General features: G+C 28.4%; 1 protein-coding gene across 1 annotated transcript in view; it reads left to right on the top strand.

Moving 5' to 3' along the window:
• LOC105847701 (uncharacterized) overlaps nucleotides 1-12,835 on the top strand; it is a 35,692-nt gene extending 22,857 nt beyond the window's left edge. Inside the window, exons 6-8 of the mRNA XM_065804811.1 lie at nucleotides 10,163-10,228; nucleotides 12,454-12,486; nucleotides 12,621-12,835. Of these exons, the coding sequence (XP_065660883.1) occupies nucleotides 10,163-10,228; nucleotides 12,454-12,486; nucleotides 12,621-12,683 (162 nt within the window). The 3' untranslated portion in view covers nucleotides 12,684-12,835. The remainder of the gene's footprint in view (nucleotides 1-10,162; nucleotides 10,229-12,453; nucleotides 12,487-12,620) is intronic.
• The last annotated feature ends 3,729 nt before the right edge of the window (nucleotides 12,836-16,564 follow it).

Below are 16,564 nucleotides of genomic sequence, written 5' to 3'. Positions count from 1 at the left end.
ACCTCATCTTTTATCATTGCCAGGAGCTCTTGAGCCTGCATGCCATGATCAGCTGGATGGAATGGAAGTACTTGAGAGGAATTAAGTGATACCAAATCCCAATTACTGCGAAGTCTTGTAAATAATGTGACATCTGGTGATTTTGATGCTTCAATCTTTAGATCCGTGAAAACATGTGAAAGAATTACTTCACCAATATAATGGCGACAGCCTGACCAAAGGACAGCACGTTGCAATTTATCTTGTATGGCAATACAAGCAGCTGTCAAGTGACCAGTGTTTGAGCTTGTTGTGTCAAATGTCATATTCACAATTCTATCATTACAATTCCACTCGGTCATCAGCTTCATTGTTAGTTCAGCTTTGACTTGTCCGCATGTTTGGTCTGTGGCTTTGAAATAACTTGGAACCCCCAGCAACTTAATCTGCTTAGCATCGCCCACAGTCACAGTCATGCGTTCTTCTGTAATATGATGATTCCTAAGAGTTGAAGTCATTTTTCCATCCCAATGCAAGGAACACAGTTTAGGTGGTACCCAATCATTGTGGATTTTATTTGATATTGCACTTACTACCTTGTGTCGTGAACGATCCGCAGTTGCACAAGAAGCAGCAACCATAGAAACATCGCCTCCGGACTCATTTATTAATCCTTGTGTGAATGCTGCTTGTTGTGTTGGCGTCATCTTCAATCGAGTTGCCAGTGACACAAGACTTGGTCGGCTAAGCACATTTGTAGGTATGAATGCTGTTGTTATAGTGGAAGTCTTTGCCGTTTTTAAATTTTTTCTTTTGTTGCAGCTTCGAAATCTACATTGTCTTCCGAAGCAAAACTGTTAGATCGGATACTACTGCCCTCATTGCTTAACACGACTTCAGATGATACCATGGCTGATGATGTTTCAATCTCACGATGTGCTCGCTTCATACGCTCAATTTCTGCGGCATTTCTGCAATGGCGTCTGGATATTTTTTTTGCAAGTGTCTTGTCAAAAGCCCCAAAACTGGCAGTTCTGTCACTTTTCATTGAGGAATGAATGTCAGATCCTCTGCATTCTTAATGAGACTTTCCACATTTGGAGGCCAGAGCTGAAAAGTTGATGCCAACATAGTCTGCATTTCCTCCAGTTTTTGTTTCGTGGATGGATTGTCATGTCGACTTTTTTCTGTTGAACAAAGTTTGTTGTTATCATCAAGCAGTTTGACAATTTTTTCGCAGGCTCTAGGATCTTTAACCATTGGAATGTTGGCTTTTTCATAGAATTTTTTAATTTGGTCTAACACAATCTTTGCAGTTGTGAATCTAACAGGAGCACCGACAGACCCTGGTCACTGAGATTTTGTAGCAACATTTGCATGGTACATCATATACCTCAAAACCTACATACATGTTGGCAGCCGAATGCCAGTTATTGTTCCATCATCAACACAAACTGAGGTTCCTAATCCAAAGATGTCCGTGGCTAGTCGAGTTTGTTGTTTAGTTTTTGACCCGGATTCTGGAGTTTTTTGATGACTGACTGCCACCGGTGAAGAAAGAATTAAATTGTAGAGTTTATTAGATTTAGGAGGTGTTACTGCTTTGTCTAATATTGCATTATCGTTCAAATCCATTTCGTGAAACTCTGAAAGAAAAAGAAACATCAAAATTAAACATGGCTACCAAAGATTAAAAATATAGAAACCAAAGACTAAATCTTATAATAATTTATTTAGGGGTTATTCTGTTAATTAAAATCTGCAAAACTATCAAGGGCCTGGGGGACCTCTAAATATTGTCCAAATTTTTTTTTAACATAATGCTTATGCCAGCTGGTAAAACAAAATAAAATAGCAAACAACTGAAATTTAAAAAAAAAAATTTTGTGATGCACCCTTATATATATATATATATATATATATATATATATATATATATATATATATATATATATATATATATATATATGTATGTATATATATATATACATACATATATGTAGGGTTGCCAGATGTCCGGTTTTTACAAAGGAAAACACAGTAAAAAAATTTATTTTTAAAGATTTGGTGCTGTATAACCCTATATATATGTAAATTTATATACAGGGATACAGTCTCAAATGGACTTCAGTTTTATATCTCTATTTTTTCCTGGTCTCTGGTTTCCAGAAGCTCTGAACATGTTGGTTGACTAATGATCTGCTATATAAAAAAAACACATGAAATTTAATGACTTGAAACATTGTTTTTAAGCCTGAGTCCTAGAGTTATTATAACTTAGGACTCCATGTTCAAAAGGTGATTGTTCCTCTAACCTAAAAGTCTTAATTTGTTTATCAATAGTAGTCTATAAGCTTTTTTTATATTATTAGAGCACCTGGATACCAAAAACTAGGAAGAATTAATCTTTTTGCAGCATTCAAGTCCAGTCTTTTTTGGGATTTCGCATCCTTGTTTATATATATCATATATTTTAAAATACATATAAATTTATATATATATATATATATATATATATTTTATATATATACATTTAGTATATATATATGTTTAATATATATATATATATATTTGATATATATATATATATATATATATATATATATATATATATGTATATATATATATATCAAATATATATATTATATGAATATTTATGTATATATATATATCAAATATATATATTATATAAATATTTATGTATATATATATGTATATGTATATTGAAACTAATTCTGTATTCAAATGTGTATTCAAAATGTAATTCATATAAAATGTCGACAAGTACTTGTTGTTGTTTGGTAAAGATTTGTCACATCAGATTGACTAGTTTCTTTGCTACATTTTTTGTTAAAACTAAAATTTGTATCAGAATACTTTCTCCATAAATTTTGTTCATAAATTTGTATATAAAATATGCTTTCTAAGCTAACCTTTTAATTTCAAACTAACATGGAATATTCAACTACAGATAGAGTGAAGACTTGTTAACTGACATATGGTATGTATTTGATATAAGATATTGATATGTCCAATGAAGTCAATTATAGATCTATTTCAGTTTTAACTTGAGTTTATACACTGGCAGTAAAATTGTAATTTTTTTTTTGCATCAAAATACAATCAACTTCTGATGAAGGAACTTCAAAATCCAAAAACCTGATCAGTGAGTCAATAATAAAAGTTATGTATGCTTATGTATTGATTTTGAAATGTTGTTTGTATGTAGTCATTAATGTATGGTAGTGTTGTAGCTTAGAAGTTGTCTAATTTCTGACTGTTTTAAGACACAGTGGTGAATCTTGAAAACCTTACAAAATAAGATCAAAATTAACAACAATTCTTGTATTTTGACCCAGAGACAATTTTATTTGTCAATGTCAAGAAAAGGGTTTATCAAAATTTTTTATTTATAGAAAATAGATAATATATATATATATATATATATATATATATATATATATATATATATATATATATATATATATATATATATATATGTATATATATATATATATATATATATATATATATATATATATATATATATATATATATATATATATATATATATATATATATATATATATGTAAATGTGTTACTTATGTAAATTTAAAATGTTAAATGTGAAAAATAATTTGTATAGAATTATATACAATCTACTACGTCTTGTTTTGAAAAAGTTTTACTTATATTTTAAAGTTTGAAAGTTTTAAGTTTATTTTAAATAATTTGTTACATTTTTTATTTTATTTTAGTTTTCTTTTTTAATTTAAACAAAATTTTTGATTGGCTGATTTTTGAAGGAGATTTTTTAGTTGAGATAGTGTTTAGAAAATATTCGGTTGATATAAGGTACCCTACAAAAAATGCACTTTTTAATAAAAAATTTAAATAAAACAAAAAACTTGTATATTTCTGTTGAGAAATTATTTTAAAAATTAATCAAAATAAAGATTTTTCTTAGATCAATTTTTTTTTTTTACATCTATAATGGTGGAAAAAGCATTTAAAATTGAATTTGATAAAATACTTTCTTATCAGACTTAGTGACATAAATGGTTTTTTAGTTTAATGGCGTATTTTAAATTTAATCAAGAGTTATTAAAAATTTGCTTGAAGTACTAAGTGATTTGACATGTAAACTAATTTCTTATTTAAAAAAACTTAACAGGAATATTTAAAATCCTAACCAAATTTAACCAAATTTCTGAAGCATACTGAGGATACCCTAAAAATTTCAGGCACAAATCATTAGCCAATATAAAAATATTACGTTTAATAGTTATTACTAAAATTAAATATTGCCAAAAACACTTTTAAAGATTTTTTTTCCTATAAAGGCTCTGTTAATAGCATTTTTTTAGCAAATTTATTTAAATTTTGCATATTAACGCTGTCTCCAAATTGCCTAAATTTTTAATTAATCACTTAAGAACAACAGCCTTAATTAACATTGTTTTCACTAATATTGAATAATTCTTGATGAACCTCCAAAGAATTTGCTGGTATCACAGCTGGTCGCTTCTAACATGTTTTAACATACAATATCATCATTTTATACCATAAAACGTCACAAGTTGTCGTCATCAGCCTAGACAGATCCCTGGGCAAAAATATTTGCTGGTCTGTTTTTGCTGCTGAGAAAGCACACACCGAATTGGTTTATAGGACTTTTTTTAGCTTTTTTTTTTTTGGGGGGGACCTAAACAAACTCGGGCGCCATAACAATATACCACTTTACCCCTTCTCTATGGGGGCGCCAACATCCTAACAACATTTATGGTAGGGTTACTCCATGCAGACTATCTTACTTGACACTATGCAGCACTAAAGTGTTGTTCTTCATGTGTACTTTAAACCATTGGTGTTCGAGGAAAAAAACTAGGCGAATAAGAGTTTTTGTAGCACTTAAGAACAGTTAAAGAAAAATGATGAGACTTAATTAAATGACGAGTAACATGATAATGAATATTAGTAGATAGCACAAGAGATGCTAGCTCTTTAGAGCGGTGCCCATTATAGTCTTTATTGAAAATAGAAAGAGAAGCAACATAACAGCAATGTGATAATGGTTAAAGATTGGTTGCAAGAGCAGGTCTAACTATGTTTACAAAACGTTTTTATACCTTGTCTAAAAAAAAAAGGACATCATTAGAAGATTCGTCCCAGATATGGCAACAGTATTCCATACAAGGACAAATTTGAGATTTATAGAGCTTAAAAATAAAATCCAGAGTAAGAAAGTGTTGAACGCAATAAAGAGATGCAACCTTTGCAGATGCTAATTTTTTTTAAATGCGGTTTCCAAAAAAGATTGGAAGTAAGAGTTGATCCTAGAAGATGAATAGTAGATGGCTCATTGAGTACATTACCATTCATAAATATAGGAAGATCTAAATAATTGCGATAACGATTGGCTGAAAAGAATTAATGGTAGTATAATCAGCAAACAATGCCATCTTAGATGTGAGAATATCTGGAAGATCCTTAATGTAAGTTAAAAAGAGTAAAGGGCCAAGGAATGAACCTTAAGGAACCCCTGAAGTTACAGGGTATGAAGAAGAGTGCTATCCATTAAAGTCAACTTTTATACTACAATTGGAGAGGAAGGATTCAATAATTTTAAAGATGTTACCAGATTCACCGTATAAAGGTAGGCTTATGGAGAAAACCAGCATGCCACACTTTATCAAAAGCTTTAGAAATAACAAGAGCAATAGATTTAACCTCTCCACGATAAAACCTATCGGTTATTACTGTTAGCGAAGAATCATTTACTGTCAGCGGTAAAACTAGATCAAAATCCATATTGATGATCAGAAAGTAAGTTATTAGATTTAAGATGAGAGATTATGTGTTTGTTAAATAAAGATTCAAAAACCTTGCTTATGATAGGAAGAAGACTACTGGGAACATGTTTAGGCAAGTCAGATCAGTCTCCAAAATTTTTGATAATAAAGATAACAGATGCTGCTTTCCAGCATGCAGGAAAACGAGAATCTAATTAGCACTTGTTAAATAGTTTTTAAAGTTTAGATGGCAGCTCCGAAGAACACTGCAAGACTGTAACAGGTATTTTGTCTCGATCAAATGCTGTAGAATAGGGTGACTCTTAAAACAGCATTTTTGAAAAAAACCTGTTCCTACCCCTTTACTTTATTCTATATAATACTAAAACACTAGGTTTAAATTTTTTTGAACAAAAAATTATTTTAGGGGTAGGCCAAGACCCTTAAAAATTTGGCTGATCCCTAATATTTTGAAAATAAAAGTTCTTTTAAAGTATGTCAACCTGGTACTCAAAAGAAGCGAAATTATATAAAAACTTCAAAAATTGTAATCAATTTACGTGAAAAACATGTTTAAAAAAGTTAACAGATTAACATATTTGATGGCTATATTAGGTAGAAAGCAACTAGTGGAATCAAGAGATGATATTGGTGAAAAGTTCTTAGCAAACAATTCAACTTTGTCTTAGGTGAGGTGACAAAGTCTGAGAGAGGCAGAATAACAGATTTGCCCTTATTATTGATACTTTTAAAGAATCTCCATAAGTCACGAGAGCCTAAATTTTGTGATGAATTACAAGATTTCATGACTTAAGAATTAAGCAGGCTTTGGCGTAGAACAAAACCTTTTTACAATTGTTTCGAGCAATAGTAAACAGACATAGGTTTTCTGGAGAATTGCTTTGCTGATAGATATGAAAGTAATGGTTTAAATGGAATAAAGATTCCATACCAGCAAGAACCCAAGGAGTTATTTATGAAGCACATTTTTCAGCAGGAAGACGAAAGATTTCTACCCAAACGCCATCACAAAGAAAATCATGGAAAGAGTTCCAGTTAGCTTTAAGGTAGTTATAAGAGGTACAATGATAGAGGGATTCAGATAATGAAGAAGAATTAGATAATAGTTTTACAGAGATTAAACCGTGATCAGAACCACCTAAGGGTGAATGTGGAGAAACTGAGCACTGACTAGGATCAGAAACAATACATAAGTTGAGTAGAGAAGGTAAATGATTAGGGTTGTCTGGAAAGAGTTAGAAAGTTGACTATTTAAATATGAGATTGAGTAAGGCAAAAGTTGTGGGCCTTAATACCTGCAGAGTCACTGACACTAGAGCCAAGCCATTCAGTGTGATGGGCATTAAAGTCACCAACAACAATAAAGAGAGAGGGCTTGGTCAATTTGATCAGAAATAACATTGAAAAAAGTGCATTCTTGAGATAAAGGAAAGCAATATAGAACAAAGAGAAAGCATGTGACTATTGGAGTCTTTACAAATAAAGGGAGATAACCATTAACACTAAGATCGCATGAGACAGCCAAACTCAAATTAGTGTCACAAAGAGCAAGTAGGTCTGGTGAACTTTGCAAGAGATTAGACTCAACAGAAGAAAAGTTACTTTGAAAACCACAAATATTATTAAATGATAGGTTTAGAGAACTTGGTGATGACAATGGTTTTTTGTGTTTTATAGTTTATAGTACTTTAGTCATTTTTAAATTTGTTAAAGAACTTAAAGCGTAGATAGTACTCAGTACACTATTCAATAGCCCAAGCAATTGCCTCATTATATTAATAAACCCTTACTCTAACTTAAAACCTAGAAAACCTAAAGCGGTAACAAAGGGCTCTAAATATTGCCTCGACAATGCACACCAAAAGTACAAACAGGGACATCATCCATGCGCAAAATGACACTGTTAGTACTCTGTTATTTTACAGCTGTTGATGGAATCAGACCCTCTTAGAGCTTCCACAGAGTTCGGTAAACCTGACTACCAGCTAGCCTCAGTACCATAAAACTGAGTTTTAGAGCTGTACCCTCATTAGTAGATAATAGAATGAGTTGCCTAGTCATAAAAACAGAGACACAAGCAAAGCCCATGCATTGAGTCAAGAAGATCCAGCATTCAACATCCTAAAGAATGTTCAATGCTGGATCTTCTTGACTTTACTGATAGACTTTTGCCTCTTCAATAGTGGCAATCCAACTTTTCCTGTTATCTCCTAATAAGGGTATAGCTCAAAATCTCAGTGTAATGGTTTTATTGATGACCTTAATGCTCATCGCACTGAATGGCTTGATTGTAACAGTATTGACCCTGACTGTAATTGTCCCTGTGTGCTCTAAAAACCTTTGTTCTTCTATTTTTTCTCGTGGTTTAATCCTTTTTAATTCTTCCGTTTTTATGTTTTTCTCATATATACATTTTAAATTAGATTTTTTAAAAAAAGATTTAAATAACTGTTTTGTATTTATTCTGCTTCATTACTCCATTTACAAATATATTTAACTAAAAGCTTTATATAAGCTATTGTAATCAAATTCTGATCTTTTTTTCAGCAATATAAATTCATACATATAATATTACATAATATGCATAGTATAATAGTTAATTTAAAAAATTATTGCATAGGGTGCCAAGCAATAATTATGATTGAGTCTAGTTCTCTAAGAATTTAAAGTACAACTATAGCACATGAAAAACGAAATCAATGCAAAAAGGGATGGCACTAAGTTTTATTATTCATAAATTACTAAATCTTGTATTTTATCTCAGAACTTTGGTTCTTGAGACTTTTAGAAAGTTTTTAATAGTGACATTAAAAAAGGTAATTTTAATAGTGACATAAATAAGGCAAGTCTTATGTTAAATTTTATATACATGGGTCTTAATGTCTTTCTCAAGATTTAAACAGAACTATTTGGAAATAATTTTTTCTCTTGTGTATCTAATCACAAGAGTTTTCTTGTCATTCCAAAGAAAGGATAATCCATTGTTAAACCTTCAAATCATTTCATTTGGTATGTTAAATTGTTCTTGACATACCAAATTTTCATTAGACTCTAAAGTTTAAAAGATCTAATAAAAGGCGTTATTTCATGGTTGTCTTTCATGCTTGTGGGCAAATGTGCATTATATAAAAGCTATTTTATCTTAACTTCAATAGGGAATATTATGTTTTGTTTATGTGAAATCAAAAACTTATTTACTACCAAATAAAAATATTTTTTATAGGTTGTTAATTTGTAAAGCCTGATTACACTGAAAGTTTTGAAATTCTGAAATTTTGAGATACAGTTTTATTTGTTGATAACAAGTAAAAATATAAATAAACAATTAATAAACATCAATAAACATAAACTAAATATGCACGAGGTGGATGAGGTGAGGTGAGGTGGGTGGCAAACTTTTTCCAAAAGTTGATAAACTTTGTCATATTTGGGCTGGTTCATTTATTAATGCTCTTTTTTTATTAGATAAGGTCTGTAAATTTAAATTTTTTATTAGACAAGGTCTGTAAATTTAAATTTTTTATTAGACAAGGTCTGTAAATTTCTATCAGACAAGATTGTAAATGTAGTTAGCCATGCTCTAGCTACCAGACTTCTTTGTGCATTATGCTTTGCAATTATCTTTGTCTTAATGTTTTCCTGACTTTTATAATTTACAGTTTTGATAGTCATCTGTCAACTTTTTTTTTGTTTTTTTATCTCTGTTTTTACTTCTATGCTTTCTGTCAATGCTTTACTTGTTATCAATTAATAAAAAATAATTTAAAAAAATATTTTTAAAGTTATTAAGGCATTGCATTCAATGAAAATTTACATATAATCTGCCCATCTTTAAAACAAAGAAGAATTATTTAATAGCAATTGTCACTTTAAATAGGTCTTAAAAACCAAATTTCATTAAAGGCTAAACAAGAACATTTTTAATACTTCTTGCAGGTCCTACATAGCATTTCAATGTATGTAATTCATGCATAAAGTATTGGCTTGATGCTGCTTTTTTTTTAACTACCCTTAAGTGCTTGATACATGGGAGGAGAAATTTTTTTTAACTCACACCAAGTTAGTTAAAACCTGTCTATTAATTGTTATTTGTTATCAACAAAAAAACATCTCAAAATTGAAAAAAAAATTATATATACAAAACCCTGCTACCATTTTGCCCCCGTCCCCTCGTAATTTTTTTTGCCACTACCCTCTTATATTAAGCACCCAAGACCAAATATTTACTTCTCCAGTAGTATTTTTTAAATTTATTTTTAGCTTCAAGTTTTCCATTTCATTTGTTTTACTATTTATCTTTATGTTTTTTTTTTAAGTACTTTGCAAGTATATATTTTGCAAGTATATAGAATATACAAAATTTTTTTAGAAAGCAGCATTATTTGATTGTAGACATTTTCATTGCACCAATAATGATAAAAAAACAGTTAAAATGGTAATTTTTGAGCATTTTGTATTTTTTAAATTAGCGTTTAAAAGTACATTTTTATATTATTTGCCATGCATTAGTTTTTATTACTTAATATTTTTTCTAGTGCAATGGTATTTCTTTTGCAATGATATTTCTTTTGCAATGATATTTCTTTTGCAATGATATTTCTGTCAAAAAGTATTAATGATCACAACAATTGTATTAAATAATGTTAGTCCACTTTTACTCAAAATGATTAATAAAGAAATATCTTTACCAAAGAATATCTGAACATTAAACTGTGTTATCTTTTCTTTTTTTTTTAATCAATATAGTTATGTTTTGTTTTTATATCAACTGCTAGTATTGACTAATTTTTTTTTTTTTTTTAATTTGTCAAAAAATAACTAAAAAAAAATAATATATAAATATTTTTATTTTTTTATTTATTTTTAACCCAATATAAAGCTAAAAAAGTTAGCTATTATATAAATATTATAAGCTTTTTATAAGTATTTACAAACAAAAAATATTGCATTTATTTAAAATATTATATTACTCACTTAAAAGAATTATAGGTTTATAAATTATAATTATAGTCGAAGAATTATAATTATAGTGGAAAAACCATAATTATAATTAAATTATAGTTGAAGTTTCATGCAATTGAAAATAGTGTGGGAAGTTTTCCTTGGATAATTTGAAATTTTTTTTTTTTAATTAGAAGTTTTGTTAAATATAAATTAATAGAAAAAGATATCTATTTGATTTATGACCTGTATTAAAACAGTATCAAGATTATTTCATGCTTTAAAATACCAACATTTTCAGCAATGAATTCAACATTAATTGCTCCATACATAATAGTTCATCAGATCTAGATGTGTAGTGGATTGAGGCCATTCAATATTAAGTCTAGTAAGTTATGGGAGTACCAATATTAAATCTAGTAGGATATGGGAATACCAATATTGAACAAAGTAAGCTGTCTCATTCTGCTTTGCTTTGATGTCCACATTACTTCTCTTACACTTGAATCGTTATTTTTTTTACATTTGATTAATTTGACTAATTTTTAATTTTTTTAAATTTGATTCATTTAGTTTAATATTTCACATTTTACTTTATTGTTTTGTTTAATTTTGTTTGTTTAATTCCTAAAGAGTGAGAAGAAAGGTTTTGTTACTGTTTATTTAATTCCAAAAGAGTGAGAAAAAAGGTTATGTTAAAGGCAGCTGGCATGTTAAACTATCCCAACTAAAAATTTGGCTTTTTATATAGAAATTTGAAATTTTTATAATAAATTGTGTGCTTTCAAAAAAAACTCGTTTTTCTATGTTTTTTGCAAACATTATTGCATAATGAAAAATAAAGAAAACATATGGATATCATGAAAACATACAATCGATTGCAAAGTTAGTACCTACTAAGGTTTCTTCTCTTTATTGAGCTTGCCATTATTTTACTCATAATTCCATTTCCTACTGCTACAATTCTCTTATTTATCACTTTATATACTATAATACTTTTTCCATACTTCCACTACATCTGCTATTTTGCATTTGTCACTTTGTGCTTTATCAAGTGCAAAAACAATAGGTTCTAAGTGAGCAAGTAGATCTTCTGCAAATTTCTTAATGACTAAGTTAGAGACATTTTGTTGGTGAAAATGATTCTCATACTCATCTGTGTATTGTATCTATTGAAAATGATACTCATGTCTCATTTGTCATCTGTACCGTCAACGGACTACGAACAGCAGGGTAAAAGTGAACATCAGTACCAAGTTTGCTAAAATGTGAAGAAACACACACAATAGAGCTATATATTGTAATACTTTGATTCAGTTGCAAAACTGAGCTGATAAAACACATTCATGGAAAAAAATAAAGAACCTGGTGGTGAAGACACCGCAATGTTTCTTAACGAATTCATTTTAGATGTTCTTAAAAATAATGTAAGCTTAGAAACAAATTTACTTGCAAAATGAATTTCTCTATAATCTAAAAAATAAAAACATTATGAAAAGTTCAATATCACCCCAAATGGACTGATCGTTATTCCCACTCGGTTTTAAAATACAAAAATGAGTTGCTTAAAAAAAAAAAATAAAAAAAAACCCACTTGGGTTAGGTTTTTTTTAAAAAACCCTTGATTTTTTCCAACCCTGCTTCTTGGTGTTGATTTTACCCCCTAAAAAGGTTTATGCATTACAAAGTCATATTAATAATTTTTTTGTTTTGTTTTAGATGTTCGAAGAGTTGCTCAACCAAATTCTAGAAGTATTGCAAAAAAAAATTTTTATTTATGAAATTTTTATAGCAAAAAAAAAAAGAAGCAATTTTATATTTATATTCGTACTTTTTAATTCCCCAAAATATTTAAAATATTTTGTTGTTGCTTTACCAAATTTTAGATGAACGGTTTGTTACCAAACGAAAATCAGAAAGAAATAACAAAATCTTGCAAATGCTGTTAAAGATTACTGTAGAAGTTAACGTTAATAGTGTTAACGTTCGTTCCTCAGTTGGATTTCATGTTTGTTTTGATAAATTATTTTTTACTCATTTTAAAAAGTTTTTATTGTTAATATTTTAATTTTTATATAAAATTTTTTGAATTAAATGTATAGATGTATATAATAAAACATTTTAAAAGTATGTTGTAATTGGTTGTTATGATTTCATATTAAATTGTAAAAGGCGGTAATAACCAGGGTTGGGATTGAATACATTTAATCAAATACAAATACATTATAGTAAAAATGTTAAAGTTTTATATATATATATATATATATATATATATATATATATATATATATATATATATATATATATATATATAAAACATATACAAACAAACAAAAAAAACAGAATTTAAACGAGTTTAAAAAATCAATATTATGTTATGTAACATAGATATGTTAAAATATCCAAGAGCTTGTTATTTTTAATGTTTAAATAACGCGTACGTAGGCAAGGAAGCGGAAGTATTGAAAGCATATAGCTGCGCACAAGTTTTAAATCAGTTTTTATACTTCGTACGTACTTTACGGATGCCCTCTTAGACTCTTATGACTGTAATAGGATTATTTTACTTAATTACTTTTTCTGACTTAAGAAACAATTTAAAAAACTTAATTCTCTCGATGAAAAGCATATTTTAATACTTTGGTAGATGTCCTCTCGAGCACCATATCGTTGGAGTAAGATTGTTTTACTTAATTACTTTTCCTAAACTTAAGAACAAAGTAAAAAACTTTATTCCCTCGATGAAAAACATTTTTAATACTTGGATAGTGACATGAATTCATTTTAGCAACTACACCTTTTCAAGATGTAATTGAGAACTTGAAAGTTGTAATTAAGAAAAGTAAGTTGTAATTGAGAAATACAACATATAATTTAGAAGTCGCAATATGTAATTAAGAAAAACAACATGTTTTTAGGAAATGTAATTGAGAAACCCATCTTGTAAATAAGAAATTGCAATATCTAATTAGAAAAACAAAAGTTGTAATTAAGAAATCGTAATATGTAAATGAGAATACATTATTTGTAATTGCGATTTCACAATGTAATTAAAGGTCATTATAAAAGATCTTCTTGGACATGCATTTTAATAAGTTAATAATATCAAATTTATCATTTGTATGCACCAGCAATACAGTAATGGAATTATTTGTGTTTTATTTATTATTCATCTGAAATCTTAAAAAATTAATCAAATATCAAAATTCTTTTATTTTTGTTTGTGAAAAATTAAATTTTTCACAAACAAAAATAAAAGAAAGTTTTAATTGACACCAATTAGAATTTTTCCAGTTACCGCCTTAAACTCAAATGCCTTTTTATATTTTACTGATATTATATTATTATTTCCAGCCTTAAATTACAAAGTATATTAGAACTATAAAATCCAAAATACAAAGAACTTTGTATTCTTTATACTTTCATTAATTAAAACTATCATGTTCTCAACTACATTTTACGATTTCTTATTTACAACTTTCATTTTCTCAATTACATCTTACTTTTCTTAATTACAACTTTCAAGTTCTCAATTACATCTTGAAAAGTTACACACTAAATGAAATTTAAAGTCTTTAATTTATAGGGTATCTACCCGCGTCCTAATTCTGGCCAACTTTTAGAAGCGCTAAATGCTTTAATGTAATAGTCTCTTGGTCTGTTGTGAAGTAAAATAAGTTACGTTCACTTTGTAACTTTCAAATGCGCAGCTAAAAAAATATTTAGGTAGGCTGATGCTTTGAAAACATATTGGAAATATTTGATTAATTTTTTGCTTCCGTAAACTCGATGTTTGATATTTTCAAAGCATTGATAATTACATTCAAACATTGTTGCGCTGTTAAAATGTAAAACATAACTTTCAAAATGACACGTTTATAGATATGTGTGTGTTTGTTTGTGTAATTTTGAAAACTATGTTATTTAATGTGTATTAATGATTATGTATATAGCTATGCAATTATTATGTGTTATATGTACATGCGTCAGTATGTATAGACACAAATGTATATATACTGCATTGTATTATGTATATTAGGGTGTTTCATATTTATCACTTTTTGAAATTAAACTCGCGAATCGATTTTTAAATTGACCATTTATATGAAAAAAAGTTTGAGCAAAAAATACATATATATATATAACTTTTAGGGTCCCCGCCAGTTCAATTTTGGGCAAAAACGTTGGGTGTTTTAAACGCCTGGCAAGGACCTTAAGATTTATCCTATAAAGTTTTTTATTAATTTAAATAATATATGTTAGATTGAATATTAATTACAAAAAAGGAGCATGTTGAAAAGATACGCTTGCGAGTTATAAAATAAGCCACCGAGTTATAAAATAGGTTTTTGTAAAAAAAAAAAATTTTTATCCTATTTCAGAAGATTCTGTAGAATAATTTCTTAATTTTTCAACAAAAAATTAAGAAATTATTCTACAGAATCTTCTGAAACAAATTTGCTTCTTTTTTGTAATTAATATTCAATCTATCATATATTATTTAAAAGAATAAAAAATTTTATAGGATAAATCTTAAAGGTCCCCGCCAGGATATATATTTTGCTCAAACTTTTTTTATATAAATGGTCAATTTATAAATCGATTTACCAGTTTATTTCAAAAATTGATAAAATACGGAACATCCTAATGTATATAGCCTATATAATGTTTAAAAATAATCGGAATAAAGAATAGGAAAAAATAAAAAAACTTAACATTGTAATCTTATAAACATAGTATCATTTATAACTACAAATTTTATTTTAAATAGATTAATAAAGTATTTTTATAATTTTACAAATACCATTTTATAAACAAAGTTCTATATATAGGCCTTGATACATGATTTTGATTAAATGTATAGGCACTTATATGCATGAACCTTTATTGTTAGATGGTAATAATTACCTTATAGTTTAATATCTCTGAAATTTTTTATTGGATTGGAAAAAATTAAGAAAGTTAAAATAAGAAAAAATTTATAAAATTCTAAAAAAAATTGAAAAACTGAATAGAAGTAAACGTAAAAAACACTGTTTATGGAGTGATGCAGCAATGATATCAATTATTGCAGCCTCAAAAAATGAATTTTCACAGCGTGCAGCATGTCAGGCTTATGGTGTTCCATGATGTTCTCTGCAGGTTCAACTTTCTGGAAAAACAGAATTGGGGGCCAAGCCTGGACATCCCACCCTTCTAAATGATGAAGAAGAAAATAAGGTAGTTGATTTTGCATGCAATCGTGCAGCATTAGGAATAAGATTTGGTCAATCTCAGTTTTTAAAATATGCTGAAAACTTTGCTGCTAAGCATAAAAAATCATTCGAAAATGGAACACCTTCTGAAAAATGGTGGCGTGGAGTGTGTAAAAGGCACAAACGCATAACTTTACGTTAGCCAGAAGTTACAGCTGTTGTTAGTCATCAGTGCATAAATGTTTGTAAAGTTTCCACATACTTTTCTATTCTTAAAAACGTATTAAATGAAAATAAACTAATTAGTAAACCACAGAGCATACGGAATATGTATGAGACTGGAATGCAGTTTGATTATCGCCCTGGGAAAATAATTGCTAAAAAAAGAGTAAAGTATCTACATAGTCGTACATCAGGTAATCGGGAAATAATAACTGTTATAGCTTGTGTCAATGTAATTGGTAACTCTCTTCTTCCACATTTTATAGTAAAAGGAAAAACAAATAGGTCACTCAACAGCTTCAGCCTTGTGATCAAACAGTATTTGGCCCACCCAAGAAAGCTTACAGAAAGGCATGTGAAAATTTGATTAGTAATTTTCCTGAGACACTAGTTTCAAGAGTAAGTTTTTGTGA

Source organism: Hydra vulgaris, chromosome 09 (assembly GCF_038396675.1).
Source record: "Hydra vulgaris chromosome 09, alternate assembly HydraT2T_AEP".
NCBI classification, from domain to species: domain Eukaryota; kingdom Metazoa; phylum Cnidaria; class Hydrozoa; order Anthoathecata; family Hydridae; genus Hydra; species Hydra vulgaris.
This window is presented reverse-complemented; position numbering and strand designations above follow the sequence as displayed.